The 19,965-nt window shown below is 38.8% G+C and overlaps 2 protein-coding genes across 4 annotated transcripts; both read right to left on the reverse strand.

Annotated features, from left to right (window-relative positions):
* Positions 1-327: 327 nt before the first annotated feature.
* LOC122843494 (C-type lectin domain family 4 member E-like) lies at positions 328-3,938 on the reverse strand. Of its 2 annotated transcripts, none has more exons than XM_044138283.1 (7): positions 3,856-3,938; positions 3,636-3,702; positions 2,957-3,058; positions 2,616-2,693; positions 1,688-1,839; positions 1,466-1,590; positions 328-1,386 (listed from the first exon to the last, which is right to left on the reverse strand). In XM_044138283.1, exons 2-7 carry the CDS (start codon positions 3,664-3,666, stop codon positions 1,218-1,220), a joined length of 657 nt encoding a protein of 218 aa, XP_043994218.1. In that variant the 5' UTR covers positions 3,667-3,702; positions 3,856-3,938; the 3' UTR covers positions 328-1,217. The 2 variants fall into 2 exon arrangements, with proteins under 2 accessions (XP_043994218.1, XP_043994219.1); XM_044138284.1 differs by having other exon boundaries at positions 3,636-3,693; positions 3,856-3,885.
* A 9,243-nt stretch (positions 3,939-13,181) lies between these two features.
* On the reverse strand, positions 13,182-16,933 carry LOC122843374 (C-type lectin domain family 4 member A-like). 2 transcript variants are annotated; one of them, XM_044138057.1, is made up of 8 exons: positions 16,766-16,933; positions 16,584-16,649; positions 15,912-16,052; positions 15,130-15,216; positions 14,781-14,932; positions 14,547-14,683; positions 14,399-14,454; positions 13,182-13,469 (listed from the first exon to the last, which is right to left on the reverse strand). In XM_044138057.1, the coding sequence occupies exons 1-8, from the start codon at positions 16,821-16,823 to the stop codon at positions 13,411-13,413; spliced, it is 756 nt and encodes a 251-aa protein (XP_043993992.1). In that variant the 5' UTR covers positions 16,824-16,933; the 3' UTR covers positions 13,182-13,410. The 2 variants fall into 2 exon arrangements, with proteins under 2 accessions (XP_043993992.1, XP_043993991.1); XM_044138056.1 differs by lacking the exon at positions 13,182-13,469 and having other exon boundaries at positions 14,182-14,454.
* Positions 16,934-19,965: the final 3,032 nt, after the last annotated feature.

The raw sequence follows: 19,965 nt of genomic DNA on the forward strand, positions 1-19,965 counted from the left end.
TTTTATGATAACCATAACTTATTAGTTACTCTGATTATAATATTAATGAGTTATTACAGATGTTTTTATTTGTCTCTGGACATTTATAAATATATAAATAATATGGCTAAAAATGTACACCCATTTCTTTTTTGTTTAACAATGGAATGGGTTAAATAACTAAAATATTGCTGTTGATATTTACTGCGTAACTTTACAAATAACATCGCATAAATGTAAATACTGAGATACTTGGTCAGTAAACTGGAATAAATTCAGTTAAATTAATCTAAAGGCACAAGACAAATGTATTTACTTTATAAACATGAAAATAAATAATGGATAAACTTCAGACAAATTCAGTTTTTAATGGCAATCAGTAATTAAAAGTGCAGATAATAACAGTAATAAGAAAACATCTTTATTTGTTAAGACGGGACGAACCCACTGGCACAGAACCGGAACCGGACGGGAAACCAGTCAGAGCATCGATGTCAGCAGATTCAGCTGAAATCAGAGCTTCAGACTGAGGGAGCTGACACTGCATGGCCACTAGGTGGCAGGATGTACACTGTAAAAACTACTAACTAAGTCATAAAACATTAGGTCGCCTTTACAAAATAAATTGGGCAAACCAAAGTGAAATTAACATCAGCATCTGAAACCAAAGTCACTGATTTAAAGGAAGTTTTCACATCAATAATAATACTCAGTTACAATTATTTTTACAAAATATTTTAAAAATTATTTACAGGTAGAAACTTTCTCTAAAGCCTGGTAACTTTTCTAAGTTTGAGAAACACTGAAGAAATTTTTTAAACAATTATTCAATTATTACCACGTATAAAAAATTTAATAAACATTGCAGTAAATATGAGCAGAGGTTATAAAAGTTATCCAGATTATTTTATTTCATTCATTTTTACCAAAATGTTGGCATAATATTTATTTTATTGGACAAAACGTGGAACAAGTTAAGAAGACATTCCTGATCATAATACAAGTTACATAGTTTCATACTTTTCAAAGGACATTCTGCATTCAAACCAAAATATTAATATGAGAGAAAATCAAGCAAGAATATGATTGAATGTTGAAAGTTTTATAATTTCAACATGTCTGGAAATGTAATATTTTCATGACAATAGCTTCATAAAACCAGCATCACTGCAGCTTCTTGAAGCTGAACTCAGATCGGTTCACAGACTGAACTGATCTTCAGACACAGACACATGATCTCAGCCAGCTGTTTTCTCACAGATACTTTTCTGAGGATAATTACAGGATATATCGAACCAGGACTTCAGATCATCATGTTTGTTTTTCATCCCCATCCTCCCACAGTCAGCTGAGGCTGCACCATCTTTACTTATGTTATTAGGTTCTTCATCCATCCAGAACGTCAAACTTGAAGAACAGCAGGAAGAAAATATCAGGTAAATGTTACAGAACACCATTTAACCAAACAATGTCTCATTATTCAGACCTTTCATCCAGAGGAGATCCGTCCACCCAGAACCATTTTCCTTCTTCCACTAAGTCCCTCAGTCCGATCCAGAACTTGTCCTCATCGTCCTCCATCAAGTTTCTCAGTCTTCCTACCAGGAACATCTGAACAGGAAAAGTTGATGAAAATATTTCAGAGATGAAGAATCATGATGATGAGATGAAATGAGAGAGAATCTGAACCTGCAGCAGAGTTTCATACCTGCTCCTCTCTGCTGTCGATCTTCACCAGGTCTGATCCACGATCAACACAGGAACTTCTGCTGTTAATCCAGGAGGATTCAGTGGTGGAGAAATAATAACAGTTTCCTCCATGTTTCTCCCAGCCTGGTTCACACTTCAGACGTGTCAGATCTTTAAAGACAAAGACTTCAGTGAAGCAGGAGGAATAAATCTCTGTAGATGTTTGTGTGATTTGGAGACAGCAGGAGGCGTCTTCTGTCCTGCAGCTACAATCTAACTTCCTGTTTCTGTCAGTCCATCAACGTCTCTTTAACATCATTAGAGGACAGAAATGAGACATGTCGGACACGTTGGACATGTGTCCGACATGTCCAACGTGTCGGACACATGTCCGACACGTTGGACATGTGTCCGACACATGTCCAACGTGTGTCGGACACATGTCCGACACACGTCCGACACACGTTGGACATGATGAACATCTCTGCTGCTCTATTCAGAGAAATAAAACTAGTTTTGATCACAGTCAGTGATTTTCTTCTTCTAAAGCTGAACTGATGAACAAACATGATCCAATAATTAACTTGTGTTCCACAATAAAACGTAAAATGGAAACCTCATGTTTATATAATACAATATGCATGAACATCTGTGCAGCTGTTGAGAGTCAGCAGCTTCATCAGACTGACAGTCATGATGTCTCAGTGATGAAACATTGTTGGATAAAGAGCAGAAAGCATCAGGAAGAGAACGTTTATCAGACTCTGCAGAACAGGAGAAACATTGATCTGTTTCAGCAGAAACATCTCAGCAGTTTCACCACTAATGCATCATAACTGATGTGTTACAGTAACCATGTTAACCTGGTTTTACATGAAACCTTACAAATGAAGTTGATCCATCAGATCTGAATGAGACGTTCAGTCTGAACCTTCTGACTGTCTCACCTGAGATATTTTTCCTCAGAGCTTCATTTTCCTCTTTCAGGGTTTGGATGGTTTGATTGGTTCGCATTTTATCAAAAGCTGCATAAAGAACAGATGGAGGTTAGAATTTAAAGACTCTCAGTGACAAAATGGTGATGAGAAAAAGAAACATGTTGAAGACAGAATTCAGTCACAGTAAAGATGTTCATACATTCATATTGTGTCTTTATGATGTAAAGCACTTTAAACCGTCTTACTGCTGAAATGTGCTACATGAATAAACTTGATCCATTGATACAAGTCATGTAGTTTTTGTCTTTAAGAGTTAAATTCAGTGAAAAGACCCAACAGGATGAACTCACAGAGGCTGCAGATGATGATGAGAGCAGCAGCCAGCAGACCGACCAGAACCAGCAGAACTGCTCCCCCTACTGGCAGCTTGCAGGTCCTGCTTGGGTTTTCACCTGAGGAGCAATTAGAGCAGAACCGGATCAGAACCGGATCAGAACAGGATTAGAACCGGATCAGAATCAGGAGACAGAAACTAACAACAACCTGAAAGACTCTGAACATCTTCCTCTTTATGAATGATTTGTGTGTTTTTATTGTCATTTTATCCTTTATGAACAGAAATTAACTCGGACTGCAGCTTCTTTATGACCTTAACTTCACAGTTTGTGATCATGTTGCGTTTCCATGGAGACATCAGACTTACTTTTCTGTGACTATTTATAATCATCAGAGAAAAATACATTTCTCACTTCTAATGTTTGACTTTCTCATTTTCAGCAGTGATGTGGTTTCTATTTTAATTTTGAATACTAACAGTTATGATCTCAGTTTCTTCTCAGTCTTTCATATTTTGAATTCTTCACACAGGATGAGTTCAGGTTTCATCTAGAATTAAAATCATGTTCAGTGAAATAAAGACAAAATAAAGAGTTTAATCCCAGTTTGTGTTCGATTGTTGATTTTCTGATGAAGACCACTCAGCTTCTTCATCTCCTTCCTGCAGGTTCATCATAAAATTTATTTTCTTACCTTCTCTGCAGCGCTGATAACGTCTCATCATGGAGACTCGTCACACAGGTCAGAGTTTCTGCAGCCGCTGAGAAACAAACATCTGTCACTAAACGTCATTTTTCTAGAACAACAAAACACTAAATCCAAAACATCAAGTTATTAAAGTTTGGACAAATATGAACCTGATATTTTCTTTGAATATTTGGTGTAAAGAAAATCATCTAAATCATCATCTGACCTTTCAGATTGAAGATCTGTCCGTCTTCAGCTAGTTTCAGCCTTTTGTTGGAGAAACTTCCTGTTGAGCTTAAAAGACGAGGAGGAGGAGGATGATGATGATGAGGAGGAGGAGGAGGAAGAAGCTTCATCTCACGTCTGTTTCCTCATTTTGACTTTAATGGTCAGTTTGAGTCTGTGGCCCAAAATGTGTTTGTAGTGGCAATTGTTTGTCAAACCAAACATCCAATAAAAGTTCCTCAAGCCACTAAGAGGCACTGGGGTCCAGTTTCTGTACGCAGGCAAAAGAAGAGGTAATGTCCAAACTTGTAGATTGTTCAGGAAGGTTTAATGTTCTTTGCAGCAACAATTACAGAGTTCAAACTTTCCTTTGTTCTCATTCTGTCAATCTTGCTCTGTTCTTTTGCACTGGTAAAAACCATAGGCCCCAAACCCAAATGCCTGCTGGTCCTTTACCAGGCCCCTATACTTATAGACAAGTGGACTGACCCACATGACTTCCTGTCTAACTCAAAATGAATAAGAAAAATAATAAAACAAAAAATTAAATAGAATCAACAATTATTAACCTGCAAATAAATACTGTAAATAATACAAAAAACATACACTTAAGAATTAACTAACAAAATTCAAATGAATAAAGAAATAAAGAATAAATAGCTCCAACAGTGTTTAATGAGAACAGAAAAGATTAAATGAAGAAGAAACAAAAAGAGACGCTGAGGAGAAACGATCAGAGGATCAGAACGACTAAAACTGGAGACATTTCAATACGACCGAGAATAAAATACAAAGATCAAAGCAGCCAGAATAAAATCAGAAACAGGAAGTAAAGAGAACACAAAGCAGGAAGAAGCAGGCTTACCAAAATAAAACAGGAACTACAATAAGACAACAAGAGAGAAGATGAAACAGGTTTTAAAAATTAATGTAACATAATGCCTCTAGAAACACATTGAAGTTCAGACAAACATGTTTCAGGTAGAAGTTTAATAGATCAACAGATCTGGGGTGAATTTAACGTTTTTGTGATTTCTTCTTAAATCTTGATTTTGTTCTGAGATGGTTTTACAAACCGAACACATTTCTGCTGGTTTCTCACAGATACTTCTGAGAATATTATAACAGGAATGATCAACCCAACTCTTCAGATCTACACGGTTTCCTTTCTTCTCCATCCTCACTCAGTCCTGTCCTGCTGGGTTCTGTTCGGCCCAGTTTGGTTCTCCGTCAAGCCAGAAAGTTAAACTGGAAAAGTAAAAACAAAGTCTGAAAAAAGGACTTCAAATCTGAAATGTCGATGATTTTAAATTTATCAAACAGTTTTTCCATGTATCAAACTTTCTATCCAGAGGTGATCCATCCACCCAGAACCATCTGCCTTCTATGTTTGAGTCCGGTCAGAACTTGTCCTGATCCTCCATCATTCCTTTTCCTAGCAGGAACATCTGAACAGGAGAAGTTGTTCAAATACGTTGGTGACACTTTTCTGTGCTGAGATGAAGAAACACGATGATGAGATGAATTCAGCTGTTTCATATTTGCTCCTTTCTGCAGTCCATCTTCACCAGGCGTCCCAACAACTGTTTGCAGAAATCTCTGGAGAACCTGGAGAACATCCCGGTGTTGAAATAAGAACAGATTCCTCCATGTGGCTCCCAGCCTGCTTCACATGTCAGACATGTTTCCTCTTCAAACAGATCAGAACAAAGACTTCAGTGAGTCTGTAGAAAACTATGATGATTCTCCACAAAACATTTTAGTGAATTGTAGGTAATCATTCAGCAAATACATAAAGTAGAATATGACTGAAAAGTTCCTTTGTCATCAGTTCCATCACCAAGTGAAAGACATCCTATAGATTAATTAGATTACTTGTGTTTTAACATGTTTATATTTTGCATTATGTTTAATATTTACTAAAAGATTATTTTCAAAAGGTGTTATTAATCTGACAAGCCTGATCAGGACGTAGATCCTGACTTACTGAAGAAGTTCCTGTTCCCTTGACAAGAAAGATTGTGTGAAGTTGTATAACTTGTTTAATCTCCATGTTTATGTTGCTGTGTAACTCTGAGTCACGTTGCAGATGTGTGACCTATTTTCCTTAGAGATGCAACGTGTATGGAACTAGTGTCAAGAAAACCTGAGCTCATCCCACTTCCCCATGCTGGAGATTTAACTTTAACAGTAAAATGAAATAAAGTTATCTTTAAAATTAACCACACAAAGTGACATTTAGGCCCAACAGGACACTTAAAACATCAATAAAATAAATCTGCTTGTGTTGTTTTAGTCTTCTGCAAACTTTGCTTTAATTTTACTTCCTTTTTCCATCTAATCATAAGAAATAACAGTCAGGAAGAGAAAGTCATGAAACAGGAAGAGCAGGTTTCTTGGAAATAGAGAAAATAAGTTTCCAGGCTGCAGATTTATAAAAATAGTTGAGATTGTTCCTTATTTCAAGGCATGAAAATTTTAAAGAATGAAATCTAAACATTTTGAGTAATTGAATAAGATTCAAAGTAAAATAATTATATTAATATTGGTTTACTTATAATAATACTTACACTTACATTTGTGGGTGTGCTTGTAAATAAAACAAGTAACTGTAACTTTGGTATCAAATAATTAGAATCATGGATTATTCTTGGTTTCTTTTCAGAAAACATCTGTAATAACTCATTAATATTATAATCAGAGTAACTAATAAGTTATGGTTATTATAAAATTATAAATGAATGATAAATCAGAAGTTAAAGTAATAAATATGATTTTAAAATTGAAGTTAAATGGTGTAAAATGTGTAACTGCAATTAAAGATCACTGATGTGTTGATGGTGAAAAATCTGAATTTTTTTCATCATTTATATTTTCCAAATATAAGTCAATGTCTAGGTTATAAAGCAAGTGTCAGGATTTGCTTATAAATAATCAACAATGATTATTGTTGATTCACGGCTTCAGAGACCAAAGGCTGAAAACCGAACACCACTGAGGGAGACACACAGCTGAAACATCGAGACTGGGCCAGAGGGTTTATGGACTGATGAGATGACAGTGACTCTTGATGGACCAGTGGCTGGACCAGGAGCCTGGGTTGGAGCCTGAGTCCGGTTCGGGTTCCGATGGCTGGAGAAGTTTCTGACGGAGGAGACGTTGGAGGGCAAACAGGTAATCAGGCAATCTGAAGGCAGAGGAGCGGATCTTCTCTGGTTATAGGTGGGGGGAACCAGATGAATTTACAGCTGGTATTTATTTCCAAGGTATCACGAGAGGAAACCTGCGAGGAGGTCAGAGGAAAGTTCAGGTTACTGAGAAGGGAGAAAAAGGCCCAGAAGGGCTCAGAGGACCATGACTGGACAACACTCAGGTTCTGGAGAACTTATGCTTGTGTTGGTGAAACCCATTACCCGCAGGTGAGAGCTCGGGAACCGCCCTGCATCCCACAGCAACCTCCTGGCTCCCCCTGGTGGAGGAACAGCTGAACAGCTCCACACAAGGCCAGAGGTCCAGCATCCAGCAGATCTCTAGTTTCTCTGAAAACCAAATTACAGGCAATAGATCAGAGCATAATGTGACCATAGAAAGAATAATTCATACTTCTGTTTGTAATCTGTGTGAAATATAAGATAAATTATTCTTAGAATCAAGATTAATGAAATTAACTACAAACCCTGAGAACCAATAACAAGATGTCTGAGGATTTTATTGACTTATTAAAATATTTTGATCATCACATCATAAATTACTCACCATCTGAGAAAAAAGCCCAAGTTGTGCTGTGTTCATGTTAAATTCACTTTCTTCTTCATCTTTCAGTAAAATGTTCATGTTGGATTTATTCTGTTCTCAGTATCAACTGAAAGAAAATAAATCTTTCTGTAAACAATAAAAATTCTTTTTAAGCCGTTTTCTTCTTTTTAAGTTGAAACGTGTTAATTTGTGGTGATTAGAAACATTTCTGAGGTTTGGAAAGAAGTTGAAGAACTTCAGGATCAGAGGGAGAAACTCAAAACGTCTTTATTAAAAATCCAAACCAAAGATCTAGAAACTCAGTTAGCTGAACAAACATATTACAATGTCTCATTGAGACGCAATGAAGTGTTTTTTTAATGTGTCAAAGACTAAAGAGTTTTAGATTAAAGGAGGATGAGGAAGCAGACAGCAGAGGAATATATACACATCATATTTGTTGGTCAATATTCCATTTCTTTCAGCCACTGCTGATGACAGACTCTCTCCTAAGTTGCTCTGATGAGCAACCAAATTGGCTCATCACGCTTTTATTTTGAAAACCGACATGCACAACATGTTGCAAAGACAGAGCATCTTCAGTCAGAGGCTTCTTCAGACTCAATGCATTACAGACTGCTGCAGGAGATCCTTCCTGCCAACAGTCATCAACGTCTTCAGTAGCAGCAAAATTTTATTTCCCTTTCAGATCAATAAAGTATTTGAACATGAATTTGAAAATGAATCAGTCACGTGTCCGATGTAATACGAAGCGTCGTCTGTTTTCGGTCACGTGGTTTTCAGCAAGATGACACCAGACAACCATCCAGGAGTTGCTTCATCGATCTTCTGTCTGGACTCTTACGCTTGGAGTCTGGAAAAAGGATAATTTCATGACTTCCTTTAGTAGTTGGACTTTTAGTGTCAATAGTTTTGTGAACTGAGAACAACAGAAAAACTTTAAAATGTGAAGTTTTTTTTTTTTTAGAAACGCTGCGAAAAGGAAGCTCAGCTGTGACTGTTTTTATCAGGTTTACTCACAAGAAGAACCGACAGAGACGTACTCAGTTACAATCTCTACCCGCTCTGAAGTAGGCTACGTCCTGCCGAGGCCTCTCTTTTCATTTCATTCGTTGCCTAGTGTTGTTGTTGCAACACCCTCTCTCTCTACTTCCTCTTCTGAGAGGGGAGATGTGCTACCAGCTCTCCATCTAACGGGTTAATTTAGTTTCCTAAATCTGCTGGTATTTATCCTGTCCAGAACTGAAGTAAACTCTGTTTAAGTTGGCATCGAGAAACGATTCGCCTGGTTTCTGACGACCTCCATCCAGGTGTCCCACCCTTCTTCCCCTGTGAATCAGCCAGACTGATCAGCCTGCAGCCAACAGGTTTCACAGAGCTCACCTGTTAACGGTCGCTCGTTCTCTTTTATTACAATTTGCTCTTGTTACTGAACCAGGTTGGTTTTAGTGACTCAGCAAGTCTCAAGGATGATGTTTTAAATTTGGGCTACCAGCAACCAATAAAACATTTTCCAGCTCTTCCTCTCCAGAATCGAACATCAGAGCTGTTTTACAACCATCAAAGAACTTTAAGGTGACTCATTAATTGAATGTCCACAACATCGTTCAGATGCCTGAGTTCTCCGATGCCTGAGTGTTTGCCAGCAATGGCGGTCAGAGCCCCTTAATGAAAGCTACTCATTGATTCCTAGAGAAACCTCATAGTGATTCCTGTTGTTGTTCTCCTCTTCAGGTGTTTTCAGCCAGACGCCGAGTTTGGGAGGTTAATTTCCCCTGTTTTCCTAGAACCGCTCCTTTACGCCATGGATGTTACCCACTGGTTGCCTGAACTCCTTCCTGTTTTTCTTCAGTTGGACCAAGTCGTTTCCTGAGAACCCTGTCGGGCAGTCGAACCGCTCCTCTGTCTCCCACCGCCAGAACTTATCTGTCCTCCTAACCGCAGCCTCTTCAGCTCCTACCAGACTAGCTCTCCCGAGCTAACGATTGAGAAGACCTCTCTGTCAGATCAGAACCCTACCAGCACAATTCACTCCCGGACCAGAACCGCCAACACCACAAGTAAAACCAATCCTTTTACGAATCCCTGTTTACATTTTCCCACATCCATGAACTCACCATCTCTCTCTCTACTGCCTCCGTAGTGAGCCGCTTCTCCCAGAGCCGCTTCCAGAGTTCTGTGTCCCTTCAGACAACTATCACCTGAATCTGCAATAAAATACCTTTACTGATTATTTGTCTCCTCTGTGGTGTTCTGCATGTGGGCAAAAAGATTAGACTCCAACATGACACGTTCTCTAATGCTGACACTGGGAACTAAAGAGGGAACCTTTGAGAGAGACTGATGGAGTTTGGCCCAGAACTGGCCTGATGATGAAGAAGGTGTTGCAGCAGGAGGAGGATGATGATGGATGAAGGCTGGGATCTCTGTAGGTCTGATGAGATTCTGTCTCTGCATGGATGGTGAGGTCACACAGGACCTGGTGCTGGCAGGAAGGAAGGCACCAGTTCTATTTATCTTTGCGGTCTGAACCCAGCTGATGACAGAAGTGCGATCTGAAGCCACATGTTGCTGGCCGACTGGTTGGTCCCCATGAACAGGACAGTCTTGGGCTCTGTGGCCCCGGCTCTTCTTCAGCTGCACAGTTCTTTGTTCATCTCCATCTTGACTCGAAGCTGCCTGGAGGATCCAACCAAAGGTTCCTCTTTTGCTCTCACCTTTTATAGGTTTTATCCACCTTTTGGTGCATTTGCATTGCTAGCACTGATGCTGATGATTCATTGGCTGACTGCTTGGACAGATGATCTCATATCTGTCCAAAGAACACCTCATCTCTGGTCAAGAGGGCACAAAAACGCTTGTATTTCCTGCGGAGGATGAGAAGAGCTCACCTGCCCCCGCCCATCCTCAAGATGTTCTACAGAAGCACCATAGAGAGCATTCTGACCAGCTGCCTCTCTGTGTGGTGTGGAGGCTGCAGCGCCTCCCACTGGAGGAACGTGAGGAGAGTGGAGCGGACAGCAGAGAGGATCATTGGGGCCCCCCTTCCCTCCATTCAGGACATTTCATCCCAGCGCTGCGTGTCCCGAGGCCGAAACATCGCCACTGACCCCTCAGACCCCCACCATGGACTGTTCTCCCTGCTGCCCTCTGGAAAGAGGTTCTAACAGCTTCTGCAGGTCCGGGGTCCACCAGGTTCTGGAACAGCTTCAGGTCCACCAGGTTCTGGAACAGCTTCAGGTCCACCAGGTTCAGAAACAGCTTTTTCCCACTTGCCATCAGACTGCTAAACTCTTAACTGGTCTCACTTCATGTACATAGCTAAATAACTTCTATTTTACTGTCATTCCTGCACTTTATATTTAATATTTATATTTTATATTGTATTTTATTTATTTTGGGGTAACCTCATAACATTGGAACCTCAAAACATTGTCCTGAGCCGTATGCAACAAAATTTTGTTCTGTATTCACTCCTGTGCATACAAAATGATAATAAAGTCTGTCTAAGTCTAAGACATTATGTCCAGATGTCTGTGCTAACGTCTCATTGTTGCTCATCGGTCCTCCTACATCCTTTACTTGCACAACCTTTTCCCTGAAACGTTTACGTTGTTCAACAATCTGTCTCCAAACAAGGCGTTGATCATCTCTGCTCTCCTGTTGGTTCCCTTTTTCCCCTAACCTTTCACCCTCCATCCACCTCCAACACATCAGTGATCTTTAATTGCAGTTACACATTTTACACCATTTAACTTCAATGTTAAAATCACATTTATAACTTTAGCTTCTGATTTATCATTCATTTATAATTTTATAATAACCATAACTTATTAGTTACTCTAATTATAATATTAATGAGTTATTACAGATGTTTTCTGAAAAGAAACCAAGAATAATCCATGATTCTAATTATTTGATACCAAAGTTACAGTTACTTGTTTTATTTACAAGCACACCCACAAATGTAAGTGTAAGTATTATTATAAGTAAACCAATATTAATATAATTATTTTACTTTGAATCTTATTCAATTACTCAAAATGTTTAGATTTCATTCTTTAAAACTTTCATGCTTTGAAATAAGGAACAATCTCAACTATTTTTATAAATCTGCAGCCTGGAAACTTATTTCCTCTATTTCCAAGAAACCTGCTCTTCCTGTTTCATGACGTTCTCTGCCTGACTGTGATTTCTTATGATTAGATGGAAAAAAGAAGTAAAATTAAAGCAAAGTTTGCAGGAGACTAAAACAACACAAGCAGATTTATTTAATTGATGTTTTAATCTCCTGTTGGACCTAAATGTCACTTTGTGTGGTTAATTTTAAAGATAACTTTATTTCATTTTACTGTTAAAGTTAAATCTCCAGCATTCACAGCCTAAAAATTGATTCAAATGTTGAGGTTCATGTTTGCATAAAAACTCTGCTATCTTGAAAAGAGGAACACAATAAACATATTAAAGGTCAGAGGTTATTTCTTTATTTCTGTTTGTCAGAGTGAAGTTTCTCCATGATGAGACGTTCACAGAGCGATGAAGAAGGTAAATCAGCAGGTCGGTGATGAACACACACACACACACACACACACACACGCACACACACACCCACACACACACACACACACACACACACACACACACACACATGTTTGAGCAGCTATCTTTGCAGGGACTTTCCATTGACTTCCATTCATTTCTGTAGCCTAAACCTGACCATAACCCTAACCATTACATACCTAACCCTAACCAAAACTCAATTCACACCTTAGTCCTAAATCTGACCCCTGACCCCAAAGCAGACTTTCTCCTTGTGGGAACCAGGCTTCGGTCCCCACAAGGAGCAGAGAGTCCCCACAACGTAGTGTCAGGAAAATGGTCCCCACAAGGTATTAGAAACAAACGCACGCACACACACACACACACACATACACACACACACACACACACACGCACACACACACACACACACACACACACAAAATGTCTATCCAGTTTCTGGAGTTTTCTCACAGACAGTTTTGTGAGAATTAGAACATGAAACATCTTGGGATCCTCCTTTAGTCCCCATCACTGTGCAGTCTTCTCCCTCTGGATGTGTTTGCTGAGAATCTTTCCAGTCATCAGGTGTGCTATCCCAAAAACTTCAACTAAAAGATTAAAATCAGAAATACCTGGAGTAAAAATCACGACTTCAGCTGTGGGAAGAACTAAAATGTTTCCAAACCAATCAAACCTTTTGTCCAGAGGTGAACTGTCCACCCAGAACCATCTGCCTTCTTCCTCTGAGGATGAAGGCAGATGGGGGAAAAAATTCTCTGAATTTTGGTGAGTTTCTGAATATGTTAAAGCCTCCAAAAAATGTAGAAAAATAAGAAATCTTGTGATTGCATTCGGCCTTCACAGTGCTTTCGGTGCTGAGGCCTGATTCTTCAGATTATCAGGTGTAATATTTTATAGATCCTCTACATGATCTTTTTCTGAAAGAAATTATTCATGAATAGTTTTTGGCAACCTTAAAATGATAAATTGGCTTAAAACTTTAATACTAATTCAGAACTTTAGTTTTAGAAGTTCTAAATGTTTCCTGAGTCCAAACCTGATATTTCCAGATTAGATCCAAGATCATTTTACATAAATGACACAGTTTGGTAAACTAAGCACCCCAGAGATTATCTGAGCATTTGTTGTACAGAAATATTTAAAAACTCACCATAAATGTGTCCTCTGTCCTCTGCAGGCAGAGCAGAATGATATTTATCAGAACATCTTCGCTCTTCATATCTAACGAAGCTTCCTGTCAATCTCCATCTGCAGCCTCCTCCCACATGCCTCCACTTCCTCTTATTTGGTTAAAGCCTGTTTATTAAGAGTCTGTGATTATAACCTCCCATCGCATTAATAATCATTTCATTTTTATTGGTCTAAAAGATGAGGACCCATGTCAGGATGTTGGGTTGTTTGAGTTGGTTTTGGGTTTTGTTCATTTCTGTGCTGCTTAGTTCCTTTTCTTTGATTAGATCAGCCATTTTGGTTCAGTCCTTCCTTAGTGATTCTAGTTTATTAAGTTTATTTCTTGTGTCTGGTCCTTTCGTATTTACTCTACTTTTATTATGATTCTTCCATCCATCCATTTTCTGTTCACCCTTGTCCCTAATGGGGTCGGGAGGGTCGCTGGTTCCTCTCCAGCTGCGTCCCGGGCGAGAGGCGGGGTCACCCTGGACAGGTCGCCAGTCTGTCGCAGGGCAACACAGAGACACACAGGACACACAACCATGCACACTCACACTCACACCTAGGGAGAATTTAGAGAAACCAATTAACCTGACAATCATGTTTTTGGACTGTGGGAGGAAGCCGGAGAACCCGGAGAGAACCCACCATGCACAGGGAGAACATGCAAACTCCATGCAGAAAGACCCCGGGCCGGGAATCGAACCCAGGACCTTCTTGCTGCAAGGCAACAGCTCTACCAACTGCACCACTGTGCAGCCTGATTCATGTTTTATTTTATTAATGAGTTTTGCCTTACAGCCAATGAGATTAATCAGAAGATAAATCATTCAATTACTTTTAAAGTTTTTGAATTTATTTTATTTTCTTCATCATGTCTGGAATAAATGTCTAAATGTCTCATTTTAACTGAACTGATCTTTAGTGAAAAAAACATCGAGACACATTTGCTGCTTTCTCACAAATGCTTCTGTGAGGATCAACACAGGAAGTATTAAACCAGTTCATCATTTCTTCTTCTTTTGTTTTCCTTCCCATCCTCACACTGCACTGACCTTCAACAATTTCATTTCCTCCATGTTTGTTTCCAGGTTCACTCCAAAAACTCAGACTGGGATTTAAAACAATAAAAGCATCTTAAATAAAATAAAATAAAACCATCAAATGTTAAAATACACCAGGATGTTTCCAGAGGAATCAAACCTTTCATTCAGAGGAGATCCGTCCACCCAGAACCGGATCTCTTCTTCCTTTGACTCCGTCAGTCCGATCCAGAACGTCTCTGTTTCATTCATCTTCATTTGGTTCATGAAGCGTCTCAGTTTCTTCCCCAGGAACGTCTGAACAGGAGAAGGTCATGAAAACGACTCTGAGATGAAGAATCATGATGATGAGATGAAATGAGAGAGAATCTGAACCTGCAGCAGAGTTTCATACCTGCTCCTCTCTGCTGTCGATCTTCACCAGGTCTGATCCACGATCAATGCAGAATCGTCTGCTGTCATTCCAGGTGGATTTAGTGGTGTTAAGATAATAACAGTTTCTTCCATGTTTCTCCCAGCCTTCTTCACACTTCTGAAATGTTTCCTCTTCAAACAGATCAGAACAAAGACTTCAGTGAAGCAGGAGGAATAAATCTCTGTAGATGTTTGTGTGATTTGGAGACAGCAGGAGGCGTCTTCTGTCCTGCAGCTACAATCTAACTTCCTGTTTCTGTCAGTCCATCAACGTCTCTTTAACATCATTAGAGGACAGAAATGAGACAAAGATCAGATCATAAACTTACCTTTTACTTCAGGAGGTGGAGGACAGGATGGAGGTGGAGAAGCTTTGCACATTTTAAGCTCACTGTGGGTGTTTCTGCAGTTGATTTCTGTTTAGAAAAATAAAAAGGGTTTTATGTCAGTCTCTCTTCACAAAGTCCTGCTTAATCCAAAACGTCACAAATAAATATGATCTATCAGAGCTGAGAAAGTCTTTATGACTGAACCTTGAGGACACTTCCAAAGAGTTTTCCTCAAAGCCTCAGGAGTGATGTACATAAAGAATATCAAATGTTTTGAGTCAAATTACAGCATCAACAAACTTTGGAAGCATCAGAACCGATTTTAACTCATGTTCTGTTTATGGATCCGGATGATGACCGTCATCATGGCTACTGGAAGGATCAGAGTTAGTACCACTCCTTCACCTCCTGTTAAGACCCGACACCAACAGAGTCACATGACGACCTTCAGAAAGTGAGTTTACCTCACAAGGTGATGTGATTTTCCCTCCTGCCTGGAAAACCTTCCCATCCTGAGTGGGGATGGGAAGGTGAAAACCTTTTTCAGCATCATTAAAGGAAACGTTTTACACTTTTTATCTAGGAGGCTCAAACATATTTAATTATGATTTTGCTCAAATCATTTTCCTTTTTTTTATGTGGTTGTTCTTACTAATAATTAAATGTGACCACAATAAAACTTCTGTGTGGATGGTTTACGACCCGCATGAAACCCAAGAAACCCTACATGATTGAATAATTTTACCGGGTCGGTTTGTGTTTAGCAAAGCACTGAGACTCACGGGTGACAGAGAGGGCGATGATGGCCGCCGCCAGCAGGACGCTGAGAACCAGCAGAGCCCCTCGCTCTGCGGTGGGTCGACGTTTTGTCTGACGTCTGGGTTGAGGATTCCTCATTTCACTTGAATCAAATGGTTGAGAGTCTGAGGAGACACCAAGATAATAATAATAATAATAATAATAATAATTATAATAATAATAATAATAATAATAATAATAATAATAATAATAATAATAATAATAATAATAATAATAATAATAATGATGACATTGATAATGATAGTAATAATTATAATAATAATAATAATAGGTTTAGAAATAGAGCTTCAAAGAAATGTCTACTCCACACGTTTCTTAACTAAATCTTTTCAGTTTATGTTGCTGACAGGATCCTGTAGATTAAATGGGAATCCATTAGATTTGTGATCCATTCCATGTTCAGCCTTTTAAATCACAGACAGGTGCTGTTAACCTGGAAGCAACCAATATTCCACATTTTTATGAATTACATGGATGTCCAAGCTCTGACATTTTGCACATAATTAACAGGTTCAGATGTGAAATGGCTCCACCTGTTATTATTATTACACAATAAATAAAATAATTACATTTTCTTCAGTTTTTCCTCCTCAGATTAACAGATCTTTTACACACTCTTTACTTTTTCTACTTACCTTCTGTGAGTTTTCTCAGGCGCCTGACTTCAGAGTAAGTGACCTCCGATGACAAACGATTATCAGCTGCATGTGAGGCAGAAATCGGTCAGTTTGGGTCAGTTTGGGTCAGTTTGGGTCAACGTCTGACAAAATGGGACTTCTTAAACATTAAATCTACAAGCAGAGAGAGATGAACTCACCTTTGCCCTTGGATTTAGGGAGCTTCACATCAGCGTACGTTACCTCGGCAGCGGCCATGTTGGAGCTGTGATCCTGATGGAGAAGTGAAGTTCAGATGTCGGTGAAGTCTGGAGGATTCAGAGCGGAGCGGCGGCCCACCTCAGTCGGGTCGGAGCAGAGACACTGACTCAGTTTGATCCAGTGTTAAAGGCAGGCTCAGCGTCAGAGCTATAAATTATCTTTAGTGGAAAATGATATCAGTGATGATGATGCAGGCGGTGAAACAACAGGAAGCAACTCTGTTACCACAGATATGATGAACTCTGCTCGTAAACACGAAACCCAGTTTCCATTCCAGCATATTTAAGACATCTCTCTACTTCCTCAGAACGTCTTTAACCTCTTTTAAAATACTCAAGTAATGATTTTAATTTTATGATTTCACAATTACAAGGCATTTGTTCCAGCTGACAAAGGTTTTGCAAAATCCATTTTGTTTCCCCTTCACTAATATTCCTTAATAAAAATTTAAACTTATTATGGTTGTGCAACAGAAAGACTTAAACCTCATTATCTGATGTGTCCTCAACACGATGTGTTCAGGTTTATTAGTTCAGCACTTTTCAGCAACAAAGTTGTTCAAATGATAAAATAAACAAAACAATTATATTGCAGTGGCAAAATAAAGCAACCAAAGATCAGTAATCCAGACCAGCATTAATTAAACTGTATTACATGTATAGTAGGATAGTGAGTCAACAGGCCTGTGGTTGATCATGAGATGAGATCAGCTAGTGGAAAAACAGACGTTGAATTTCTCTCACACCGAGATCTGTAGATTAAGGAGTCGAAACTCCAACCCACAATATTAGAGTCAAGTTTAAAATGTACAGAAATGTCAGCAAATAGAAGCTGATAATGGGCAGAAACTGAGAAAATGTTGCTTAAACTAACTATTAACGTTTTACTTCCATGAACAGTTCATCATGTGTTTGTTTCTGCATATGCTGCTCTGTGGGAGGTGGCAGAAATCGGCTCAACCGCTGGCATCCAATCTGTCTGTTCTGGACTTTTTATTGGAGTTACCACATTTTGCTCAGGGCCTCATGGAGGATTGGGCCGGCCGTGGTCCTGCTGTAAAATAACTCAGTCTCAACTTCGAGTGTATTGAGTCTGAAGAGAGTGAAACATCCAAAAACAAAACTCTGATTTTTCTCTGGACTTCAGGGCAAGGTTTTTTCTTCTCAAGCTGAAAAGTTAAGTATTATTTATTATTTCTGTCCCAGAAGCTCTAGAGTACCTGTGAAGGTGAAGATTGAACATTTTTACGTCATTAATAAAGAACATAACAGTTATAACGAAAACAGAAAACTTATTAATGCTGAAATAATCAGTTTTATTGATTTTACGTATTTAGCGGGAGACCTGTTGTAGTAGAAAATAAAATAAGGTTTGTTAAAATCAACTTTTTTCCTGTCAACATGTTTGCTAAAGAAGGTGAAATGTTTTCTTCTTTATTAAATGTGCAACAATCTGATTGGGTTTTCTGGACTGAACTGAGCTTCACACACAGAAACACAGTTGGATTTATGCTGATTTCTCACAAATGCTTATCAGAGGATCATAATTTCTGTCAAACCACAGCATATCAGAATTTGTGTTTTCTTCATCTTCACACAAACCACATGTTGTTCCAGCCACGTCGTGTTCGTCCACCAGGCTGCTGGGAGATAAAGAACAGAAATACAGATCTTAGTGAACTTATGTCACTAAAATGTTTTCAGGATAAGACCTTGAGTTTAGAGGAGGTCTGTCCACCCACAACCAGGACTTTCAGCCTCTGAGTCCGTCACTCCGTCAGTTGATATGAACGATACAGAACATTTATATCAAGTTGAGAAGTTTGCCCTCTTGTCTGATATTGCATCATTTAGTGAAAGGTCAGGAAGGAAAACCAGGCAACACTTTTTCCAGCAACATTTCTGAGAGTCCTGCAAGTCACATTAGAATTACATAAAATTTTAATTATAGTCTTAATCATAATAAATGGCCTTAATCACATACAGGAAGATTTCAATTGGTGTGCATCATTTCTTCCTCACTTCTTGATGCATTTATTCATCCGGTAACCATAGAAACTTTGAGCGAGCAACAGCAAGATGCCTGTCTCTTAACTTGGGTAACAGATAAACTCCTCCTCTTCATCACTTGCTCTTTATTTTGAGCCTTGAAGTTTTTGCCTGTAAAGCCAGTTAATATTTGAAAATGATTACACATCGAAATTATTCAACATTAAATATTGTCTAGGTTCAGATCAAGTCTTTGCTTTGAGCAAAATTTGTCAAATCTGCATGTTGTCAGGTTCATTATGAATATCTTGTTTTGTGCGTGTGTGTGTGTGTGTGTGTGTGTGTGTGTGTGTGTGTGTGTGTGTGTGTGTGTGTGTGTGTGTGTGTGTGTGTGTGCGTGTGTGTGTGTGTGTGTGTGTGTGTGTGTGTGTGTGTGTGTGTGTGCATGTACTTGTTTTCATTACTCTGTGGGAAGATTACTAGTATGTTTACCAACTGCCTGAGGACCGTTGGGCTGTACAGGGACAAAATACTGGTCTTATTATAACATTGTGATTAAATGTATTTTTTCCTAAAGTTCTTAAAGTGAAGAACTTGATGATTGAACCTCATTACCTCATTGTTCAATAGCTACAATAAAAACAAGAAGCTTTAAAACACAAAAAAACATTTTAATGATTCAAAAAATGTAACAAGTGAACTGTTGTTACAGAAAGAGAAAAGTAAGGTAAAGATCTCTTAGAATCAGAATATTTATCTGGTGATCATCTTTATAAAATGTGCAGAGATATGAAGCTGTTTTCTGTACTGAATTGAACCACAAACACAGCTGCATTTCTGCTGCTTTCTCACAAATACTTCTCAGAAGATCATCACAATCTCTGTCCAACCACAGGATCTCCTCAGAGTTTTGGGTCTTCATCATCCCCACACATTGTTACATTCACCCTCTGCTCCTCCACCTATGCAGTCAGGCTGCTTGTTTCATCTTCAGGAGATCAGAACAAAGACTTCAGTGAATAGGGAGAAATAAATCTTCATAGACAGATTCAGGTTTTATGTCCTGCAGCTACAATCTAACTTCCTGTTTCTGTCACTACATCAATGTCTCTTTAACATCACTAAAGGACAGAAATGAGTCAAAGATCAAA

This window comes from Gambusia affinis, linkage group LG14 (genome assembly GCF_019740435.1).
Source record: "Gambusia affinis linkage group LG14, SWU_Gaff_1.0, whole genome shotgun sequence".
NCBI classification, from domain to species: domain Eukaryota; kingdom Metazoa; phylum Chordata; class Actinopteri; order Cyprinodontiformes; family Poeciliidae; genus Gambusia; species Gambusia affinis.

Bases quoted from the DNA above. Each gene is read 5' to 3' on its own strand.
- LOC122843494 (XM_044138283.1), bottom strand. From the start codon at position 3,666: ATGATGAGACGTTATCAGCGCTGCAGAGAAG. The intron at 3,059-3,635 runs GTAAGAAAATAA...ATTGCTCCTCAG, and splicing joins TTATCAGCGCTGCAGAGAAG to GTGAAAACCCAAGCAGGACC. The intron at 1,387-1,465 runs GTCTGAATAATG...CTGTTCTTCAAG, and splicing joins GGATCTCCTCTGGATGAAAG to TTTGACGTTCTGGATGGATG.
- LOC122843374 (XM_044138056.1), bottom strand. From the start codon at position 16,823: ATGGCCGCTGCCGAGGTAACGTACGCTGATGTGAAGCTCCCTAAATCC. The intron at 14,933-15,129 runs GTAAGTTTATGA...ATCTGTTTGAAG, and splicing joins TCCACCTCCTGAAGTAAAAG to AGGAAACATTTCAGAAGTGT. The intron at 14,684-14,780 runs GTATGAAACTCT...TCTCCTGTTCAG, and splicing joins TCGACAGCAGAGAGGAGCAG to ACGTTCCTGGGGAAGAAACT.